At 38.6% G+C, this 14820-nt stretch overlaps 2 protein-coding genes across 4 annotated transcripts; one reads left to right on the forward strand and one right to left on the reverse strand.

Moving 5' to 3' along the window:
* Positions 1–966: 966 nt before the first annotated feature.
* LOC306897181 (NXPE family member 3-like) lies at positions 967–4858 on the reverse strand. The gene is made up of 8 exons (XM_079461721.1): positions 4654–4858; positions 3784–3851; positions 3158–3580; positions 2662–3077; positions 2464–2540; positions 2166–2369; positions 1707–2044; positions 967–1612 (listed from the first exon to the last, which is right to left on the reverse strand). The coding sequence occupies exons 1-8, from the start codon at positions 4676–4678 to the stop codon at positions 1418–1420; spliced, it is 1746 nt and encodes a 581-aa protein (XP_079317847.1). The 5' UTR covers positions 4679–4858; the 3' UTR covers positions 967–1417.
* A 3943-nt stretch (positions 4859–8801) lies between these two features.
* sid4 (secreted immunoglobulin domain 4) lies at positions 8802–13832 on the forward strand. Of its 3 annotated transcripts, none has more exons than XM_079461789.1 (9): positions 8802–9015; positions 9694–9840; positions 9997–10125; positions 10521–10699; positions 10945–11140; positions 11308–11418; positions 12239–12307; positions 12812–13078; positions 13183–13832. In XM_079461789.1, exons 1-9 carry the CDS (start codon positions 8967–8969, stop codon positions 13185–13187), a joined length of 1152 nt encoding a protein of 383 aa, XP_079317915.1. In that variant the 5' UTR covers positions 8802–8966; the 3' UTR covers positions 13188–13832. The 3 variants fall into 3 exon arrangements, with proteins under 3 accessions (XP_079317915.1, XP_079317916.1, XP_079317914.1); XM_079461790.1 differs by having other exon boundaries at positions 8912–9015; positions 9659–9840; XM_079461788.1 differs by having other exon boundaries at positions 8965–9015; positions 9670–9840.
* The last annotated feature ends 988 nt before the right edge of the window (positions 13833–14820 follow it).

The following is a 14820-nucleotide window of genomic DNA, read 5'->3' on the forward strand; positions in this document are numbered from 1 at the left end:
AACTTGATGCGGCGCCGCAAGATCCGGATGACGTCAAAGTACCGCGATTCGAAAAACATAAACGTTTTAAAATCGCTTAAGACGTATAATCTTTGTAGTTCAATGTTGTCATTCTTACCTTGAAATATAACCGCTGTATTTATAAAATAAAACCTGAAATAATAAACCTCGATGACCTGCGGTCGCCAAATGCCAGAAATGGCTAATATGGTCACCCTATTGTTCTAATGCTTATTTACTGCAGCACAGACAAGAAACAAACAAGCACGTGAAAAACAAAACGGACAAAGAACTCTTGACTTGGTATGCACTGTTTCAAATGATTTGTTGTTTTAAATTAAGTTGCTTTATGTCAACATGAGTGCTTGGTGTATTTAACTTTTAACTTGAGTTTTTTAATATTAAAATGTTGTAGGCTATAGAAAACTACTGAATAAAGTGGACATAATCAATGTTAGAATGTTAACAGAACATGATACTAGCACAATAAGCATGTTTGCTAACATGATGTTAACATCAGTATGTTTGCTAGCATGATTAGCATGTTTGCTAACATAATGCTAACATGATTGCACCTTATATGGGAATATTTCCTGCCCCTTTATAGGTCTATGGGGAACTTCTGGGGGCTCTTACGCCCAAGGGGTACAACTTGCACCCCAGTGTGAGGTAAGTTCTTACAGACCCTGCCAGCCTCTATAATGTGGAAACCTGCAAGTTTCTACGAAATCCTCGCTCTGAGTTATGAGCCATTACAATTTGTCGCAAAGTTAAGTCAATGGGAATTTAGGTGGTTTTGAAAGACTGGTTTTCGCAAACCAGAACCCGGCTCAGTTGGAAAAGATGTAGACAGTAGTCTGAAGGTTTGTGGAAAGTTTGCCGGTTGTAGCCTGAAACCTATAGAAGTTCCAGTCAGAAATTTGGGGGATCAGAAGAATCGGAATAATAAGACGAATCAAGGTTCTTAACATTGTAACATTAAATAAATGTTTATAAATGGTAGGTTTAGATTTTGCAGTTTTGTAAGGTATCGTGTCAAATAAAATATAGGTTTGAAAAATAGAGCGCCCATATATTTACTAATCTTTTATATATCTTCCATATTATTTACAAACTGTCACACCCTCAAGTGTTAGAAATAACAGAGAAAAATAAGAATATTAATTTAAAATATTTCCTGTGCAAAGACAATGACAAAGACCCTACAAATACCCCAATCTTTGCAAAATGCGAATTCAGATTTACTATTTTACAAAGCATTAAAAATCATAATTTGTATATGTATATACTGTATAAAGCTAAAATATTGGATAGTTTTAGACTTCTTGAATGATATGAGCAGATATGATATGACATAAGCAGATACCTTCTGGAAAATAATCAAATTCAAATTGTTAATTGTCAAAATAATCTCCATTCATTCAGGGCAAATGAAAGAATGAAAAATGTCCATCTCATTTTTGATGATGACAGGCCCTGGATGGATGTTCTCTTTGTTGTAGTGACAGGCTGTCATTTGCCATACATCCAAAATGTAAACACTAACATCCTGAAAAGCCCACCGCAGAATTCTGTCCAACTGAAGAGAATACCAGTCACTGCCAAACACATCCTATTACAAAGACAGAAAACCACCAGTGGGACAATATCAACCTTTAATCTGTGTTCAAAGTGAAGACATTGCATCTTGTATGAACACTTCTTACCTTATAGCCAGTGTTGACAGTTTTGATGATAACAACAGTTGCTGGTGCTCGCTGCAATAAATCTACAACAGCTTTGCGGATCCTCAACATTCTGCGGGTGAAGAAATCCAGAGGGTATGTGGTGAAGTGTGGTCCCAGATTAAAGACAATAACAGTGTGAGGTCCTCCAGCTAGATCCTCAATCTCATTACTGATGTAGTGCAGATTAGCAATTTCAGTTTTCCGACACCGCAGAGGAACACCGTGAGCTCTCCAGTGTAAGTCAATGTTGTGCTCCACATCCACTGCTAGAAGAGGTCCTGCCTGATACTGAACATGCAGATTCATAAGCTTTAAACCTGCAGTGAAAACAACAACAATCATCTCATCAATAATAATTATGTCTATGAATCTGACTTTGATATTATAATCAAGCCAAACTAATATACAAATATGTAAGACATTTGTATTTGATCTTACTTGGTACAGCTTTCAGCAAGAACTCAAACCACTGTCTCAAAGTAGAATCTCCCATCATGTAGATGTGTTTGTCTTGTAAGCATTGTGTTGTTGTTTGGGGGGTAAATTGATGAGTTTTACACACGAAGGAAGTCCACACATCATTCAGGTAAAAGCCAGCTGGAACTGGTGAGTGCAAACCAGGACGACATTTCTCTCTTACATCTGCAGGATGGAGTAAAACGGTGACTAAGTTAAAGTTGTAATTGAAATGACATTAAATTAAATCTTACACAGCATATTTCAAAGGCCAACATACCAATTCCTGCACTTTCATTAGAGGGAAGAATGTTGAAGATTATTTTTTGGCCATTGACAGCTTTGTTGGTTTGCTTCCTGGCATAAATAAATAAATAAACAGTCTAACAGTTGTTTTATCACATTACACAAGAAACTAGAAAATTAACCAAAATGTCAAATACAATGTTATCTTAAAAAAAGTATCAGTTATTCTCACAGAAAGGTTTGTTCTTTGGCAGTCACACGTTTGATATATCCTCCCATGGAGTGATACACACGGGCGCTGCATGGCAGAGATTTGGGTTTCTGGCAGCGCCATTCTTCTCCAGTGCGAGAATCTTTGTATTCACAGCAGCAATCTTCAGTTCCCTTCTTCTGCAGTCCATTCTTGTCCCACTTCACATTACACTTCACTATTTCATTAAGCCTGGTCCCGTTAGGTCCTGGTCCTTCAAAATATCCATTGAAGAAAACTCTGTCAGAATCGGTGTCTCTGTGATGTTTTAGGACCTGCACAGCTTCACTGGAGTGGATCAGACGCACAGCCACCTGTGCCTGTCCCACCCACGGCAGAAGAAAACGCACAGAGTAAGAGCCGTTGAACAAGTCCATCACCTCCCCAAACAAACTGGCCTGTGACACAAGAACATCTTAAGCGACTAGATATACTACATAAAGATGTATGACTATGTTCTGTGTTAGAGATGCAGTACCTTTTTAGATGAGAACAGCTTGGCTTGAAAGAAGTCCCCTCCATAAAGTTTGGGATTATTGCTAAAATCTCTCGCATGTATCGTAACATATATCTCTTCACCTATTTGGTAGCTGTCTTTCAGGTTCTGAATGATGAATGTGGAGTGAGCTGGACTTGTACTCGTGGACACATTTGTAATTGATGTGTCCGGTCCAGCCCAGTAGAGAGCCTGCTGTAAACTGGAGTAACGTTCTGAACTGATTCCAAATTCAGAGTAAAATGATCTTGTTAGTGACTCAGACTCTTCTGAACTGATATCTGAGACACTGTCAGCAGGAGAGGCGACGGAGGTTGTGGAGTTGTGACGTTTTGCAAAGTGCTGAAACAAAAGGCTGTGTGGAGGTTGTTTCTCTTTTTCTTTACCCAAATAAGACCACATAACCTACAAAATATGGAGAGCCAACAGTTGAGTCCTTCAAAAACTGTAATATGAAGTATAGTAAACACACAAGTAAGACGATGTGGGAAAATGTCTTGACCAGTGGTGATTTTGGTTTTATACGATAACGAAGTTCTGCATATGCTTGGGATTTTTTTGGAAATGTGCATAGCAATTTACAGTACGTGTGCAGTTTCTCAACTCACCAAGAAACACATCATTCCCAGACACAGGCCAGTAAACAGCTCCTTGAGACACGGCCTTTCCCTATGAACTTTAAAATCAGTATGTTAGCACTTGATGAAAATCTTTTAAGGAATTGTTCACTTTCAACATACATTTTCATGATAATTTTCTAACCCCTGTTGTCATTCAAGATGTTTATCTATGTTTATGTAAGGTTTTTGATAAAAAATATTCCAGGATTATTCTCCATATAGTGGACTTCAATGAACTCCAAATGGTTAAAGGTCAAAATGACAGTTTCAGTGCAGCTTCAAAGGGCTTTAAACGATACCAGACGGTGAATAAGGGTATTATCTAGCCAAATGATCCGTCACTTACACACTCCCAAACAAACTAAAATGTGTAATAAAATCTTCCATAAAAGTGCGATACCACTCCCCGACTATATTTCTCTGCTGCACTATTGGTTTACTTGCACTGTCACTACCTCAGAGAATTTATATTTTAAAACATTGTGTGTATATATACCTTAATGTATGTAACAACTGTAATCCAGAAGAGATGCTAAACTGCATTTCATTGTTCCCTTAACATTGACCTTCAAAAAAACTACTTAAAACAGATCTCTTTGGGGAATACTTGACAGACAAATGAAAAAAAAACGCTCAACAGGTGTTGTTCTAGCTTTTGTTTAAACTAGTAACTTTGTATTAGCACCTATTGCTCTTTGTATGAAATATCGCTTATTGCTCCCCGAACTCTTTGTAAGTCGCTTTGGATAAAAGCATCTGCTAAATGACTAAATGTAAATAACAATTTAATAGCACCAGTAGCTTAGCTTCAGTAGCAGGCTTACAAAAACACTGAAATAGTGTAATTGAAATGCTTGCCTTTACTGATCTCCTGTTGTTTCATATCTCCCGGTTGCACCAAACGTCACTCTTTTCTGAAACAAAACGATGTTGTTACGTATCCTTGTGCTTTAAATACGAAATTTAAAATTTGGGAATACGAAAATCCTTGATCTTATCTAGCAGGTATACGGAAATCCTTGATCTTTCTTAATGCGTGTCACGTAGACTACACCACTGATATAGATAACTCATCAATTTTTGTGTTGAAGACTTTGACAGACTTCCGGGTGTTGTTAAACATTGTCAGACAAGCTGTTTAAGCCAGTTCTGATATTAAAGGTTCCCCGAGCTTCACAACATCTTCAAAATATTTTGAAAGACCTTCACTTTATTTATTACTTGTGCATCTGAGAGATTAAGAAGTAGATGTACATCCCTGTGGGGTTTGTGGAAATTCTGTCATGATCCTCTAGAGCAGGGGTATTCAATTAAAGTTCCAAGAGGTCCAGTTTTTAATTTCTTCTGCCAAATAATTCTTCAGTTCAGAAGTTCAGAAGCTGGAATACCATCATGATCCTTTAGATGCCACTGAAATATTTTCAGTTGATCGTTGTTCATGAGGAGACACAACCTTTCAATACTGCTTCACTTCTGCAGGACGAAAAGAAATACGATTTCTGGATCTCAGAAGATGTTTGAATTGTGAAAGGATAATCAGATCAGTCAGAAGTCTAATAGACAGTCAGTGGTCAGGTGTACTGAAAACGTTTCGAGTCACTAGAGTGTTCACACTAAACACTGTAAATCGCGCTATTCCCGTGTAGTTGGACGCTTTAACACTTTGAGTTTACTCGCATCATTCGAGTGTGAAATTCTCTTCATTACAGACGCAAATTCGCGTCATGGGAGGGTTTTCTGCCGCTTGTTCACGGCCCTGATTGGTTAACGCGGCGCGAATTTTTGGCAAATCCAGATTTTTCCCGCCTCATTTGCGCAACTAGGTCATCGCGTCTTTGCATTGACTTAACATGTAAATCACTCACGCTTAACGCTTCAATCGTGTTTGGTGTGAACAAATCTCATCTAAACGTGTCTATTGAAGTCAGTAAACGATCATTAACTTGTACATATACATACACACACACACGACTACACAAAAGCAAGCTGACTGAGAAAAATAGAAAATATTTCTGTGGACATTGTCGTGTTTAATTGTCACTGTTGTGGTTTCTGGAGATATCTGTCATTTGTAAAGGTTTTTTCCCATTTACATGTTTGATCAAATGTTTACTAGAGCCAGAAATGTAAGTAAAACAAAATGTAACTTGTGGAGAGGCGTTTGAGGTTCGGTGGCCGAAAAGTGTAGTGCCTCTTTAAGAGGGGAGTGTGCGCTGTGAACATGTGACCTTTGTTTCCTACCATAAAAGGAGGCATTATGAAATCCAACCCGGTGTGCCGCCACTTGGTAAGCGCTCTTAATTTCAAATGTTGTCTTGTTTGCCGCGGGGCATTTTGGGAGCTGTAGTTTCCTGCTTGCAGAATACCTTTGCATAGGATTTGGTAGGATTTGAGGATGAAGTATAATGCTTAAAGTATGAAGCGTGTACATGAAAATTGTGAAATTAATATTATTAGTATATATATATATATATATATATATATGTATGTTGACTAATGCTATTTATTATTGTTATTGAACCAAAACTGTTATTGTTTCAGGTTTTTTACCTGCTGGGTTCCATTTGTGAAATAATAAAGAAACAAATGTGAAATACAGAGTAATGTCCTTTTGTACAATGGGTTGCCCTTTCCGTGGGAGGAAAACGGAACAGTCACTGCAACACAGATTCATATTCAAAATGAATCAGTGAAGGTTGTCAGATGATCTGATTCGTAATTATATGATTGTTGAAAAGATCATTCAAAAGATTTAGAATTGAATAAGTGCTGTGTGACACCAAGTGTGCATAATTATTTCTTGTGACTTGCCTTAAATCATGGTGATGTTTGAGTCTTCCTTGCTGCATTTTGGTATCATCTCCACAGACAGAAGGACTGAATCTTCTTCCTGCTTTTTGAAAGATTTCTGGGATAGCTTTTCTGTAAAACTTCAGTTTTAAGGATTGTGGAAAGCCCATTTTGACCAGCTGAAATTGACACTGATAAAACCTTGATAAAGCTGTTTTTACACCGGACACATTTCAACATTCGTTTTGGAGTGTAGATTCTTAACAGATATCAAATGGTTAATGCACAACAAAATCCCTGGTGTTAAATCCACAAGCGTATAAAGTGACACGCAAGCAGGATTGAAGTGAATGTGATAATGCAGTGTTGCTTTTAACAAACAGTTTTTAAATGAAGAAAAGAGAAACAAGAACAGAAAAACAACAACTACACCTGACCTACAGTCACACAGCTTTATATGAACATTAACTGACGTTCAATCTGTCAAGATCTCACCAGAGGAGAACTAGTCAATTCAATATATATTGTTTATAGCACTCAATATAACTCAAAGCAGCTGTACAAGAAAACAACATCACTTGAAAACACCATAAAATACGTTTTCTTTGATGAAAACGATACGATAACTAAATAGAAATGTATGCAGGATAACGAAAACCGTAATAAAAATACTGAGATTTTCGTTAACGAGACGAAAATATTCTTGTCCAACCCGACGGACATCAGCTTGCGCGCATGTGCTACTCATCTCATACAAGCGGTAGAGAGAAGTCTTTAGAAATTTAGAAACATCTTTAGGCGTCTGTACACGTTACGTCTAAAGAAATGTTTGCTTAAATGGCCTTCCATATAAAGAGGAAGCACAGACATGTATTCTGTGTCTACGCACGGTTTACAAAGCCTCTTATTTTCCTTCCGCAAAGTTAAGCGTGACTGCAGGCGGTTCACCCTGAAACTTACAAAGGCAAGCACGAACATTTTATATGCTAATGTTATTGTTACAAAGCAGCTGTACAAGAAAACATTGACTATAAGTAAAACATAAAAGGTTATGGAAGTCAAAACACAGGTCAAATATCAGACACACTATAAATTCCTATATGCAGTGTTAATTAAATAAGACTATCAAATTCTAGCAGCCCCCCCGGCCAGGTAAACTGTGCTGTGTACTGTATTCTATTGTGTTATGGTCTCTGTGTACTGTTGTTGTTGTTTCTGTGTACTGGATGCTCCGGTCACCAAAACAAATTCCTTGTATATGCTTTCTGATTCTGATGCATTTCTAATCACTCATCATGAGATTAGGAAAAGCCAAAGTGAGATTTGTGTACATACAGTAAATGCAATAAAAAGAGCCAGTGCATGTAGACAAAACCACCCAAGATATCTGACAGTGATAGTGTTTGAGACGGCGGGGCTAAATTCCAGATGAAACAGATAAACATCAGGACTTCCAAGCCTGTGTGACGTCATTAAATGTGAGCTCTCCGTCTCACTGTACTTTATCTGAGGAACGCAAACATCACCTCTGTGCGTTCTGAAGGAACCGGTCTCTTCTACACAGTGTTTTCTGAGAAAGTTAAATGACCAGGGGCTTTTTGGCTGAAGGTGCCCTGCTGTAAGCGCTCCAGTTTAGATCCATGAGATTGATCGCAGTCAGACTCTGGACTCGTGATGAAAACTCTACACATGATGAAACTCTCATCAAACACACAGTTCAGACGACACTCAGAACACATGAACCTGCGTCTCTGGAATAAAGAATCAGAGCCGTAAATCCACCGCATGATGAACAACAGTTTCACTTCTAAACATTTACACAAAACATAAACATTTAAACAATACCCTCAGAATATAGACGGACACAAGTGTTGGTTTAACCATCAAAGAAAATGTCCATATTTGACCAGATCATGGGTTGAAATACGCAGCATATGTTCATTCAAACTCAATGGTTGAATTGGTCCATATTTAACCCAACCATGAGATGAAAACACACAAACAATTGTTCCAAACCTGTGTACATTTCTTTGTCTGATATCAGTAAGAATGTCAGTTAGCAAACAGATCTCATCCCCCATTGACTCCCATAGTATTAATAATCCCTACTATGGGAGTAAATGGAGGATGAGATCTGTGTGGCTACGGACATTCTTACTAATATCTTCCTTTGTGTTCATCAGATTTATACAGGTTTGGAACAATCTGAGGGTGAAACAGATGAAAGAATTTTCTCTTTAAAATGACAACTGATTTTCTACTGTGTGACTGAGTTCAATGACACAGTTTCAGAGCAGATAAGCTCTCTTGTGTGTGTGTGTGTTCTGATGGGGGATGATCAAAGTTAATCAAGAGAACGACAGATCTCCAGTCAGTCCACGATGAAGCTTTACACCGCAGCACTGCTTTTTTCAGCTCTTCTGAACACAGGTGATCATTTCACTTTATAAACAGCACGTTCCTTTTATGTGTATACGCCCTAGTGTAGCTTTAGACATTTTACTTGAAGTTTAATATGGTTTAGTATTAGTAACATGGTTCCAACGGCTACAAAAATTCGGTAACACTTTACTCATGTCCAATGCATTAAAAAAGACGTTTAATGTATTATTTCTGCTTATAATGCAGCTTTTAATGTATTGTAATCTCTCATGAAGAATTGTAACTAAAGTTAAAAGGGTGATTATACGCTGTTTCGTGCATTCTGACTTCTTTACATTGTTAAGCGTGCTGTCTTCTCATGCTTCGCATTCGCATGATGAATAAAAGCTTTGAGTAAAGTGTTACCAAAAATTCTGTCATCGTTTATTCCCACTTGTGTACGTGACGCTTTCTTCAGTGAAACACAAAAGAAGATATGGTTCTGTGTTCATACAATGGAAGTCAATGGCGTTCGGTGTTTTTAGATGATCAACATTCTTCAAAATATCTTCTTTAGTGATTGATGAAGATAGAAACTCATACAGATTTGACATGACATGAGGGTGAATAAATGATGACAGAACTTTCATTTTTGGGTGAACTGTCACATTAAGATAAATGGCTCAGGTTAGTAACATTAGTTGTGATATAGCACAACAACAGCAGATATCATCTGTACATTAACAGTATGGGCTCAGAACCCAGCTGTGTCCGTTCGGCCTCGAGCGGCTGCAGTTAAACCGGGCGAGACGGTGACCTTCCACTGCAGAATGTTGAGCGGCTCACAACCCGTCCAGCTTGAGTGGAAGAAGACCAACAACCAGCCAATGGGAGGTGAGTTCACAGCATAAGACAAGAACATTCTAGATTGCGTTGAAATGACCATTTCATCATTTTGGCCTATATGAAAATGTTATTGAAACGGTCTTAAAAGCTGAAACTTATTAAAAGCTTTGATGGTTTATGTGTTCAATGTTTGTTCTGTTTCAGATAATGTTAAGATCGACGGTGCCGTTCTGACTGTCACTAATGTCCGTCTCAATAATCAGGGGAGCTACCGCTGCGTCGCAACCAATGCACAAGGAAAAGCCACCGTCACTGCGTCTCTGTCCATCAAGCGTGAGTTTATCATGCGCTGATACTGGGCCGACAGCGCCAGTTTACATTATTACCATCACCAAAAAACTAAAATTACTAGATCAAAAATGTTGTCATGAACAATATAGTAAATCATTTATAAATGACCATATAAATCAAATACAAATGGATGGTCTGCATTAATCTCCCAGGCTTGATCTCAGACTTCAAATCGGTTGTTTGTTTTGGTGGGAGATTTTGAGAGAACAGAAGTTTTGTGTATTTCATCATAGGCAGAAGGAACAATTTAGACAATTTGCATTTAAGACTAAAAACATATTAATATTGAAATATGAATGAATTTGAGGACAGTTTTCAGAACTGGTACCCATCACCTGTATCTTATACTGTAAGTGTGCATGCATGATGTCATTTAGAGCCTCCGAAGGTTCGCGTCACACCATCAGGACCACTGACGCTCACAGCCGGTGAGACTGTGTCTCTGGAATGCACCGGCTCAGGGAAGCCACGCCCATCGGTCAGCTGGTACAAACAGGAAACAGGAAGTGAGATTGAGCTCGTGTCCACGACAACAGAAAACTCAGCTGTGCTCCAGGTGCATGTAGATGCGAGAAGCATCAGCGCAGATATACAATCATCACACAGTCGGTCCAATTATTCATTTAACTAAAATTAAAGTTTGTTCATTTATCATTAATTATGACTTATTCATAAAAATTATTCATGATGCAAATAACAATAAAAATGGAGATGTTCGCAACTGTGTGACATTGAACATTGCATTCAAAAAAATTCTTACGTCTCGTTCACCTCACACGTTTTTCTTCCACGTGACTGCAGGTGACTGTGTTGACCGTGGAAGACGCCGGAACATTCGTGTGTCGCGCTCAAAACAGGGAAGGGTCTGCCGAGAGGAAGGTGGAGCTTACGATGGTGGGCGGAGTCTCAGCCGGCACACTGCCGCAGGCTTCAGTAAGCGACACTGACCTCACAGCCGTGGAGGGCCAAACAGTGACCATGCACTGCCACTCGACCGGTAAAGAAACGGAACACTGCTCCATCTGGACTGTAAACAGGGGAATGCATCTTTAAAACGTCACAACAATCTGACAGATGTTAGAAATCATGAGTCCTGTTCATGGCTGATGATTTATTGTTTAGATTCAGATTTTTATGATGTGTTCATCGTCCTTTCATTGACAGGGTCACCCGCTCCAGTCGTCTCCTGGTCTAAACTGCGGGCGCCGTTGCCATGGCAGCACACAGTGACCGGAGGAAGTCTTACTCTCAATAATTTGGGGCGGCAGGACTCGGGTACATATCATTTTTTTCAGGGGCAAGAGAGGTCGAATTCACATGAATGCACCGTGAAAACCATCCGTTTCGCAACTACAAATCTAACCCCAGTCCTGAAAGAGACGTTCTGAACTACAAACTACACACTAAAAGCTATTGAAGAATTGGAACGTTGGTTTATTTCTGCCCGATTACATGAAAATACAACTGTCCATGCCAAAAGATTACATAAGCCTATTAATATTACTTGAATATGTCCGCATCAAAATAAATGTACAAAAGTGACTTTATGTCCACAGGAAGCACATTAAACTTAAGTAAAATGTCTACTTTATGGATTTTGGAGAATAATATGTCAAAATTTGGTTGAAATAATATGACATCTTCATTCAGTGTGACACAATATTTATGTACAAATTCAAAATGATTATAGGATATGATTATACTGATTGAAATATACAAAAGAATAAGGGAGCATATTATATTTTATCGTGCTTTAAACGATTAAAAAAACGTATTAACAAATGGGCGAATCATAGGATATTGGCAAATTTTAAGACATTTGTCTTTTAATACGTCGTGAATAGATTTTTATTGTAAATATGCCTGACAAGATTGTTACACTGAATGATATTCTTGTGGGCGTCTTCTGGAAATCAAGGAAAACATTTGCAAACAGAAATGCAATTAAATTAAATAGAAAACATTTTCTTTTTTTAACAACAATTTAAAGCAGTATTGCGCTTCTGGTTTTTATGCCTAAACCCTTTTTCGTCTTTGACCCACGTACTGTATGTCTACAATGATTGTGATGTTTACTCTCATCTGTGTCTGTCAGGTCAGTACATCTGTAACGCTACAAACGCGGTGGGCTACAGCGAGGCGTACGTGCAGCTGGAGGTGGACTGTGAGTGACAGAAACACACTCTTATCACTGTTGACATGAGAGATAGACATCAACATTTAAACATTTGATCAAAGGACAGCTTACTGCCAACAAGTAGCTGATATTATAAGAAATCAGAGTTTAACTCATATTTCACACATTGATGTTCAGACTCATCCGGCTCTGGAGTCCTTCTGGAGTAACAGAAGGGGAATGTAAATACAGGAGAATTATTTATAAAGAGCAGACGTTTGTTTGACAGATGCAATAAACACTAAACTTTGGACTGAGGCACAGTTAGGGAGCGAGGCAAAATAACCTGTGTGCAAATAACACTGTAGGGACTGTAGGAAAAAATCAATGATTTTACACAAATGTGTGAATCTCACAAAAAAAGTCACATTTTCCCAAAACCCCAAAAAATCATAAAAAAACAGAACGTTGCATACTTTTTCTGTTTATCTGTTCTGGCAAGATTTACTGAAATAACAAGAACAAAATACCTGTATTAACCCTCCTCCTCAGCTCCGCCCTACGCCACCACACTGATGGATGAAGTAGTCGCTCGCTCCGGTGACGCTATAAGTCTGAAGTGTCTCGCCCACGGCAGTCATCCAATCAGCTTCCGCTGGACGCGCGTAGGTGGGTCAGCCATGTCTCCAGGGGCGGAGACCTCCAAAGACGGCTTGTTGAAGATCGGTCAGCTGAAAGTATCAGACAGCGGAACATATAAATGTATTGCGTCCAATGATGTGGGATCAAGCGAAGCTCTAACAAAAGTCACTGTTAAAGGTGAGCAGACGTTTTAAATATGTGCTTCACAGAAATATGATTTATCATTAGCTCTTCATTTGATGATGAATTCATTATACTGTATGAGCTCATTTACCTTACAGCTTAACTACAGACTCGCAGATGCTCAGCAGTCTCACGGCAATGACCTCGTACCAGACAAAGACATTAAAGACTTCAGATCTGCTATGAGGCTCACAGACAAAACAAACTGATGATGTTCTGCTCAAAACAGCAGGAAAACAGATCTGGCTTTTCTATTCATATTATGTTGTTTTTAATATTGTGGAAATTATGAAAATGGTGGATGAAGCCTCTTTGTTAAATAAACACAATAAAGCTCACCATGTCCAAACTGTGAATTCACGGTGGTTTTGTGATATTAACTGTACTGTTACACAACACTTCCACAACCAATTAAGGGCAAAATAGTAATGTTTCCATATATAACATAACATAACATAACAACGACATTCAGTAGCAAAAATCATAACTTTGTACCTTTATTGTATCGTTCTGTAAACATAGAAACCAGGAAAAACACTTGATCCATCGGGAGATTTTACAACTTTACAGTACATGTTTGACAAAAGGAAATCCACACAGGACATGTATTATTTTGTTAACAGTAATGTAAGGATTGCAGTATACTCCTGTGAATCTGATCTAATTTGGTCAGACACTGACTGTTTTACTAAGCGTATGTTTTCAGGTTTCACCACTTGATGGCGAAATAATAAAAGTGATAGAGAGCAAAGTTTTGAAGAACTTGATTCTGGAGAGAGGTTTGAAACTGTGGAGCGATGAACACAGGACTCATTTGAACGGACACGCGTGAAACGCTCGGCATCGTGACATCATGGTCTAAAAAAACATGCCGATGCGACTGAAAGGCCTATTTCTCTCACTGGAATGGAGTTATGACGTCGGTTTAACAGCCCCGTTCACTTCCCAGGGCACAAAGAAATGCTTTTATTAATGAAACTAAAAAAAACACTTTATAAACACACAATTTATAATCATAGTGGATATGAAGAATTTAGCCCTCAAAAAGTGTCACTCAACGCTGTGTTGCATTGGTAAAACTCTCATTGGGCGAGTTAATAACTGATTGACAGATGGGAAATGTCATGAAGTTGTTGTCTGTTAATGATTGTTCGGGGTCACAGTAACATCTGGTCACTTCCTGTTGGTCGAAGGTCACCTTATACTAGCAAGGGAAATGAAACGCGGCTGAAACTGGATCTTCTGTTTGGAAAAGAAATGGGGCTTTGTTACCAAACCACGCTGACCCGGGCCAGTCGACAGGATTAAAATGTCTGTCCAAATGTCAATAAGGCAAACTGACCCTCCACAGACCAAACAATGTTTCCTCCTTTACGGCAGATAAGACATTTTTCATTTCAATATTGTCATATTGTTAGTAGACCATTAAAAACATATAGAGGTAACATTTTCATATGTAAATAGGAATGTTAGCAAACCACTCTTAGAACACATTTGGGTAGCTAGACCGTTCCTCATCGTCCACAAACATTCTCAGTCATCGGAGGCACGTGAAATCAACTACACATAAGGAAAGGAAACATCTGCGTGTCTGAAATACCACCCCCTCATTTCTCAAAGAGGAATAAAGACAGAGAGCAGCGTCCGGAGGTGGATGACACAGTTAAGTCTTATTCTCTCTGTGCCCTTCATCACCTACTGTACAGAAGTAAATATTTACTTCAGCAGTCCCTTAA

Source organism: Barbatula barbatula (assembly GCF_947034865.1).
Source record: "Barbatula barbatula genome assembly, chromosome: 8".
In the NCBI taxonomy this organism is placed as follows: Eukaryota; Metazoa; Chordata; class Actinopteri; order Cypriniformes; family Nemacheilidae; genus Barbatula; species Barbatula barbatula.

What these genes read in the sequence shown, in the direction of transcription:
- LOC306897181 (XM_079461721.1), bottom strand. Translation starts at nt 4,678, where the DNA reads ATGAAACAACAGGAGATCAGTAAAG. An exon ending in TAATGAAAGTGCAGGAATTG is followed by an intron (nt 2,370 to 2,463) that starts GTATGTTGGCCT and finishes TCCATCCTGCAG; the next exon opens with ATGTAAGAGAGAAATGTCGT. An exon ending in CTTGCTGAAAGCTGTACCAA is followed by an intron (nt 2,045 to 2,165) that starts GTAAGATCAAAT and finishes TTTTCACTGCAG; the next exon opens with GTTTAAAGCTTATGAATCTG.
- sid4 (XM_079461788.1), top strand. Translation starts at nt 8,967, where the DNA reads ATGAAGCTTTACACCGCAGCACTGCTTTTTTCAGCTCTTCTGAACACA. An exon ending in TGCGTCTCTGTCCATCAAGC is followed by an intron (nt 10,126 to 10,520) that starts GTGAGTTTATCA and finishes GATGTCATTTAG; the next exon opens with AGCCTCCGAAGGTTCGCGTC. An exon ending in CGTGCAGCTGGAGGTGGACT is followed by an intron (nt 12,308 to 12,811) that starts GTGAGTGACAGA and finishes CCTCCTCCTCAG; the next exon opens with CTCCGCCCTACGCCACCACA.